Source organism: Oncorhynchus keta, chromosome 10, assembly GCF_023373465.1.
Source record: "Oncorhynchus keta strain PuntledgeMale-10-30-2019 chromosome 10, Oket_V2, whole genome shotgun sequence".
In the NCBI taxonomy this organism is placed as follows: Eukaryota; Metazoa; Chordata; class Actinopteri; order Salmoniformes; family Salmonidae; genus Oncorhynchus; species Oncorhynchus keta.
In genome coordinates this window covers 81472399-81479898 of record NC_068430.1, presented here as the reverse complement: position 1 = coordinate 81479898, position 7500 = coordinate 81472399, and the positions used below count along the sequence as shown (strand labels likewise).

General features: G+C 42.8%; 2 protein-coding genes and 2 long non-coding RNA genes across 4 annotated transcripts in view; 2 read left to right on the top strand and 2 right to left on the bottom strand.

Moving 5' to 3' along the window:
- LOC127932545 (uncharacterized) overlaps positions 1 to 321 on the top strand; it is an 8578-nt gene extending 8257 nt beyond the window's left edge. Inside the window, exon 2 of the mRNA XM_052528448.1 lies at positions 1 to 321. This exon is cut by the window's left edge and continues 682 nt beyond it. The gene's annotated coding sequence lies outside the window, so the exon portion shown is untranslated.
- Positions 322 to 2286: 1965 nt separating this feature from the next.
- LOC127932544 (uncharacterized) lies at positions 2287 to 3882 on the bottom strand. The gene is made up of 2 exons (XR_008145918.1): positions 3602 to 3882; positions 2287 to 2994 (listed from the first exon to the last, which is right to left on the bottom strand). It is a non-coding gene; the product is annotated as an uncharacterized LOC127932544 (long non-coding RNA).
- A 177-nt stretch (positions 3883 to 4059) lies between these two features.
- On the top strand, positions 4060 to 5933 carry LOC127932543 (uncharacterized). The gene is made up of 3 exons (XR_008145917.1): positions 4060 to 4221; positions 5323 to 5417; positions 5714 to 5933. It is a non-coding gene; the product is annotated as an uncharacterized LOC127932543 (long non-coding RNA).
- Positions 5934 to 6121: 188 nt separating this feature from the next.
- LOC127932542 (phospholipid phosphatase 3-like) overlaps positions 6122 to 7500 on the bottom strand; it is a 16560-nt gene continuing 15181 nt past the window's right edge. The window contains exons 7-8 of the mRNA XM_052528446.1: positions 7011 to 7096; positions 6122 to 6916 (exon numbers count right to left, since the gene is read on the bottom strand). Coding sequence (XP_052384406.1) covers positions 6824 to 6916; positions 7011 to 7096 — 179 coding nt within the window. The 3' untranslated portion in view covers positions 6122 to 6823. The remainder of the gene's footprint in view (positions 6917 to 7010; positions 7097 to 7500) is intronic.

The following is a 7500-nucleotide window of genomic DNA, read 5'->3' as shown; positions in this document are numbered from 1 at the left end:
TCTGTCTGTCTGTCTGTCTGTCTGTCTGTCTGTCTGTCTGTCTGTCTGTCTGTCTGTCTGTCTGTCTGTCTGTCTGTCTGTCTGTCTGTCTGTCTGTCTGTCTGTCTGGTATAGAATGTGGTGTTACTCTGAAAGAACCAGACAGGACACACCAGTTAAAAAGTCAACATAGTATTTCATAGTTAGTGGTTATCCAAGTTACAGACTGTACAGTAGAGTCACACACACACACACACACACACACACACACACACACACACACACACACACACACACACACACACACACACACACACACACACACACACACACACACACACACATTATTATGAATGAAGTGAATTTTTACACGATTGAAACTAAACGTTGACATTCATTTCAGTTACATTCACTGGTTTCATGTACAATCTTATTAACATCACTATAGTTACATCTTATTAACATCACTATAGTTACATCTTATTAACATCACTATAGTTACATCTTATTAACATCACTATAGTTACATCTTATTAACATCACTATAGTTACATCTTATTAACATCACTATAGTTACATCTTATTAACATCACTATAGTTACATCTTATTAACATCACTATAGTTACATCTTATTAACATCACTATAGTTACATCTTATTAACATCACTATAGTTACATCTTATTAACATCACTATAGTTACATCTTATTAACATCACTATAGTTACATCTTATTAACATCACTATAGTTACATCTTATTAACATCACTATAGTTACATCTTATTAACATCACTATAGTTACATCTTATTAACATCACTATAGTTACATCTTATTAACATCACTATAGTTACATCTTATTAACATCACTATAGTTACATCTTATTAACATCGCTATAGTTACATCTTATTAACATCACTATAGTTACATCTTATTAACATCACTATAGTTACATCTTATTAACATCACTATAGTTACATCTTATTAACATCACTATAGTTACATCTTATTAATATCACTATAGTTACATCTTATTAACATCACTATAGTTACATCTTATTAACATCACTATAGTTACATCTTATTAACATCACTATAGTTTCATCTTATTAATATCACTATAGTTACATCTTATTAACATCACTATAGTTACATCTTATTAATATCACTATAGTTACATCTTATTAACATCACTATAGTTTCATCTTATTAATATCACTATAGTTACATCTTATTAACATCACTATAGTTACATCTTATTAACATCACTAATAGTTTCATCTTATTAATATCACTATAGTTACATCTTATTAACATCACTATAGTTACATCTTATTAACATCACTATAGTTACATCTTATTAACATCACTATAGTTTCATCTTATTAACATCACTATAGTTACATCTTATTAACATCACTATAGTTTCATCTTATTAATATCACTATAGTTACATCTTATTAACATCACTTATTAGTTACATCTTATTAACATCACTATAGTTACATCTTATTAACATCACTATAGTTACATCTTATTAACATCACTATAGTTACATCTTATTAACATCACTATAGTTACATCTTATTAACATCACTATAGTTACATCTTATTAACATCACTATAGTTACATCTTATTAACATCACTATAGTTACATCTTATTAACATCACTATAGTTACATCTTATTAACATCACTATAGTTACATCTTATTAACATCACTATAGTTACATCTTATTAACATCACTATAGTTACATCTTATTAACATCACTATAGTTACATCTTATTAATATCACTATAGTTTCATCTTATTAATATCACTATAGTTACATCTTATTAACATCACTATAGTTACATCTTATTAATATCACTATAGTTACATCTTATTAACATCACTATAGTTACATCTTATTAACATATAGTTACTATAGTTACATCTTATTAACATCACTATAGTTACATCTTATTAACATCACTATAGTTACATCTTATTAACATCACTATAGTTACATCTTATTAACATCACTATAGTTACATCTTATTAACATCACTATAGTTACATCTTATTAACATCACTATAGTTACATCTTATTAACATCACTATAGTTACATCTTATTAACATCACTATAGTTACATCTTATTAACATCACTATAGTTACATCTTATTAACATCGCTATAGTTACATCTTATTAACATCACTATAGTTACATCTTATTAACATCACTATAGTTACATCTTATTAAATATAATTCCAATGTCTGAATAGTATAGTATAATAGTAAAACCACAGGAGGCTGTTGGGGAGGACGGCTCATAATGTCTGAATAGTATAATAGTAAAACCACAGGAGGCTGTTGGGGAGGAGGGCTCATAATGTCTGAATAGTATAATAGTAAAACCACAGGAGGCTGTTGGGGAGGACGGCTCATAATGTCTGAATAGTATAATAGTAAAACCACAGGAGGCTGTTGGGGAGGACGGCTCATAATGTCTGAATAGTATAATAGTAAAACCACAGGAGGCTGTTGGGGAGGAGGGCTCATAATGTCTTAATAGTATAATAGTAAAACCACAGGAGGCTGTTGGGGAGGACGGCTCATAATGTCTGAATAGTATAATAGTAAAACCACAGGAGGCTGTTGGGGAGGACGGCTCATAATGTCTGAATAGTATAATAGTAAAACCACAGGAGGCTGTTGGGGAGGACGGCTCATAATGTCAGGAGTGGAAGGGTTGTAAAACAGAAGGAAACCATGTGTTTGATACCAGTCACTTCACCACATTCCTCCCATCACTATGAGCCCTTCCTCCCCAATTAATAAGGTGCCCCCAGTCGCGTGTGGTGTGGTACAAAATACTACATGTACCGTGTTAGTGGTGATATATAAATACTATATGTACCGTGGCTGTGTAATTGGTGAATCATTTGGATATGTGTATCCCTTTGCTCTCTACCTCTCTCGGTCTCTTTCTCTCCCACTATCCCCCCTTTCTCTCTCCCTCTCTCCCACACCTCTCTCAGTCTCTTTCTCTCCCACTATACCCCCTTTCTCTTCCTCTCTCCCACACCTCTCTCAGTCTCTTTTTCTCCCACTTTCCCCCCTTTTCTCTCCCTCTCTCCCACATCTCTCCAGGTCTCTTTCTCTCCCACTTTCCCCCCCTTTCTCTCCCTCTCCCACACCTCTCTCGGTCTCTTTCCCACTATCCCCCCCTTTCTCTCCCTCTCTCCCACACCTCTCTCAGTCTCTTTCTCTCCCACTTTCCCCCCTTTCCCCTCTCCCACACCTCTCTCGGTCTCTTTCCCTCCCACTTTCCCCCTTTTCTCTCCCACACCTCTCTGTCTCTTTCTCTCCCACTATCCCCCTTTCTCTTTCCCCCTTTCTCTTCCTCTCTCCCACACCTCTCTCAGTCTCTTTTTCTCCCACTTTCCCCCCTTTTCTCTCCCTCTCTCCCACATCTCTCTCGGTCTCTTTCTCTCCCACTTTCCCCCCCTTTCTCTCCCTCTCTCCCACACCTCTCTCGGTCTCTTTCCCACTATCCCCCCCTTTCTCTCCCTCTCTCCCACACCTCTCTCGGTCTCTTTCCCACTATCCCCCCCTTTCTCTCCCTCTCTCCCACACCTCTCTCGGTCTCTTTCTCTCCCACTATCCCCCCCTTTCTCTCTCCCTCTTTTTTTCTCCCGTCTCCCATTCTGTCTCTTAATCTCTCTATCTCCTCTCCTCTCTCACAGAATACTCAGGTATGTGATTTCACAGGACTTGTTCTGAAACACTTCACTAACACAAAGAAACACACACAGACCCCTAACTGATGGTGTGGTGGCGGGGCTTGTCCAGGCTGTAGTCTAAACATTGAGGAGATGTGGAGACAGGGGGTTGTCCAGGCTGTAGTCTAAACATTGAGGAGATGTGGAGACAGGGGGTTGTCCAGGCTGTAGTCTAAACATTGAGGAGATGTGGAGATAGGGGGTTGTCCAGGCTGTAGTCTAAACATTGAGGGGATGTGGAGACGGGGTTGTCCAGGCTGTAGTCTAAACATTGAGGGGATGTGGAGACGGGGTTGTCCAGGCTGTAGTCTAAACATTGAGGAGATGTGGAGATGGGGTTGTCCAGGCTGTAGTCTAAACATTGAGGAGATGTGGAGACGGGGTTGTCCAGGCTGTAGTCTAAACATTGAGGAGATGTGGAGACAGGGGGTTGTCCAGGCTGTAGTCTAAACATTGAGGGGATGTGGAGACGGGGTTGTCCAGGCTGTAGTCTAAACATTGAGGAGATGTGGAGACAGGGGGTTGTCCAGGCTGTAGTCTAAACATTGAGGAGATGTGGAGACAGGGGGTTGTCCAGGCTGTAGTCTAAACATTGAGGAGATGTGGAGACAGGGGGTTGTCCAGGCTGTAGTCTAAACATTGAGGAGATGTGGAGACAGGGGGTTGTCCAGGCTGTAGTCTAAACATTGAGGAGATGTGGAGACAGGGGGTTGTCCAGGCTGTAGTCTAAACATTGAGGAGATGTGGAGACAGGGGGTTGTCCAGGCTGTAGTCTAAACATTGAGGAGATGTGGAGACAGGGGGTTGTCCAGGCTGTAGTCTAAACATTGAGGAGATGTGGAGACAGGGGGTTGTCCAGGCTGTAGTCTAAACATTGAGGGGATGTGGAGACAGGGGGTTGTCCAGGCTGTAGTCTAAACATTGAGGGGATGTGGAGACGGGGTTGTCCAGGCTGTAGTCTAAACATTGAGGAGATGTGGAGACAGGGGGTTGTCCAGGCTGTAGTCTAAACATTGAGGAGATGTGGAGACAGGGGGTTGTCCAGGCTGTAGTCTAAACATTGAGGAGATGTGGAGACAGGGGGTTGTCCAGGCTGTAGTCTAAACATTGAGGAGATGTGGAGACAGGGGGTTGTCCAGGCTGTAGTCTAAACATTGAGGAGATGTGGAGACAGGGGGTTGTCCAGGCTGTAGTCTAAACATTGAGGAGATGTGGAGACAGGGGGTTGTCCAGGCTGTAGTCTAAACATTGAGGAGATGTGGAGACAGGGGGTTGTCCAGGCTGTAGTCTAAACATTGAGGAGATGTGGAGACAGGGGGTTGTCCAGGCTAGGAGAGAGGGTAGAGTTGTAGTCTAAACATTGAGGAGATGTGGAGACAGGGGGTTGTCCAGGCTAGGAGAGAGGGTAGAGTTGTAGTCTAAACATTGAGGAGATGTGGAGACAGGGGGTTGTCCAGGCTAGGAGAGAGGGTAGAGCTGTAGTCTAAACATTGAGGAGATGTGGAGACAGGGGGTTGTCCAGGCTAGGAGAGAGGGTAGAGTTGTAGTCTAAACATTGAGGAGATGTGGAGACAGGGGTTGTCCAGGCTAGGAGAGAGGGTAGAGTTGTAGTCTTTAAACATGGAGGAGCTAGGAGATGGGGGGTTGTCCAGGCTAGGAGAGAGGGTAGAGTTGTAGTCTAAACATTGAGGAGATGTGGAGACAGGGGTTGTCCAGGCTGGGAGAGAGGGTAGAGCTGTAGTCTAAATATTGAGGAGATGTGGAGACAGGGGTTGTCCAGGCTAGGAGAGGGTAGAGTTGTAGTCTAAACATTGAGGAGATGTGGAGACAGGGGTTGTCCAGGCTAGGAGAGAGGGTAGAGTTGTAGTCTTTAAACATGGAGGAGAGATGTGGGGTTGTCCAGGCTAGGAGAGGGGTAGAGTTGTAGTCTAAACATTGAGGAGATGTGGAGACAGGGGTTGTCCAGGCTGTAGTCTAAACATTGATGAGATGTGGAGACAGGGGGTTGTCCAGGCTAGGAGAGAGGGTAGAGCTGTAGTCTTTAAACATGGAGGAGATGTGGAGACAGGGGGTTGTCCAGGCTAGGAGAGAGGGTAGAGTTGTAGTCTAAACATTGAGGAGATGTGGAGACGGGGGGTTGTCCAGGCTAGGAGAGAGGGTAGAGCTGTAGTCTAAACATTGAGGAGATGTGGAGACAGGGGTTGTCCAGGCTAGGAGAGAGGGTAGAGTTGTAGTCTAAACATTGAGGAGATGTGGAGACAGGGGGTTGTCCAGGCTAGGAGAGAGGGTAGAGCTGTAGTCTAAACATTGAGGAGATGTGGAGACGGGGGTTGTCCAGGCTAGGAGAGAGGGTAGAGTTGTAGTCTAAACATTGAGGAGATGTGGAGACAGGGGTTGTCCAGGCTAGGAGAGAGGGTAGAGCTGTAGTCTAAACATTGAGGAGATGTGGAGACAGGGGGTTGTCCAGGCTAGGAGAGAGGGTAGAGTTGTAGTCTAAACATTGAGGAGATGTGGAGACAGGGGGTTGTCCAGGCTAGGAGAGAGGGTAGAGCTGTAGTCTAAACATTGAGGAGATGTGGAGACAGGGGGTTGTCCAGGCTAGGAGAGAGGGTAGAGCTGTAGTCTAAACATTGAGGAGATGTGGAGACAGGGGGTTGTCCAGGCTAGGAGAGAGGGTAGAGCTGTAGTCTAAACATTGAGGAGATGTGGAGACAGGGGGTTGTCCAGGCTAGGAGAGAGGGTAGAGTTGTAGTCTAAACATTGAGGAGATGTGGAGACAGGGGGTTGTCCAGGCTAGGAGAGAGGGTAGAGCTGTAGTCTAAACATGGAGGAGCTAGGAGACAGGGGTTGTCCAGGCTGGGAGAGAGGGTAGAGTTGTAGTCTAAACATTGAGGAGATGTGGAGACAGGGGGTTGTCCAGGCTAGGAGAGAGGGTAGAGTTGTAGTCTAAACATTGAGGAGATGTGGAGACAGGGGGTTGTCCAGGCTAGGAGAGAGGGTAGAGCTGTAGTCTAAACATTGAGGAGATGTGGAGACAGGGGGTTGTCCAGGCTAGGAGAGAGGGTAGAGCTGTAGTCTAAACATTGAGGAGATGTGGAGACAGGGGGTTGTCCAGGCTAGGAGAGAGGGTAGAGCTGTAGTCTTTAAACATGGAGGAGACGTGGAAGGCCTGGAGGACAGAGAGAAACACACGGGTTATACACACACACACATACATACATACACACACACACCTACATATACACACACACATATCAACTCACCACCCAGTAGGCAGTCAAGGCTCCCTGTATGTAGCCAGTGATGACATCAGAGGGATGATGTCGATAGTCCGATATTCTAGTCAGGCCTGCGAAGAGATTACAGTTTAGAAACGTACCTGTTAAATATTTTAAATTATCACTCAACAATATGAGAAAAATACATATTACAGTAGTACAGAGGAAATGACCCATTGTCAAGCCCCGCCCTAGAATTTGGGCCAATCAAGTGGACAGCAACTGAACAAAGTGACAACAATTGACCAGACAAGACCAGGATTCTATCAAAACTACACCAGACAGCCAGGCAAATGTATCAGGAAAATGTATTTCATTTGTTTTGTATTTTTCTTTACTCATAGTAGAGATTAAACAACACCTGAAAAGACAGTAGTCCAGATGAATGACCACGTTGTGGACAGACCACTCAGGGAGAGTTCTGAGAGGCTATGAACATCCATAGACCAGATGAATAACCACGTTGTGAACAGAC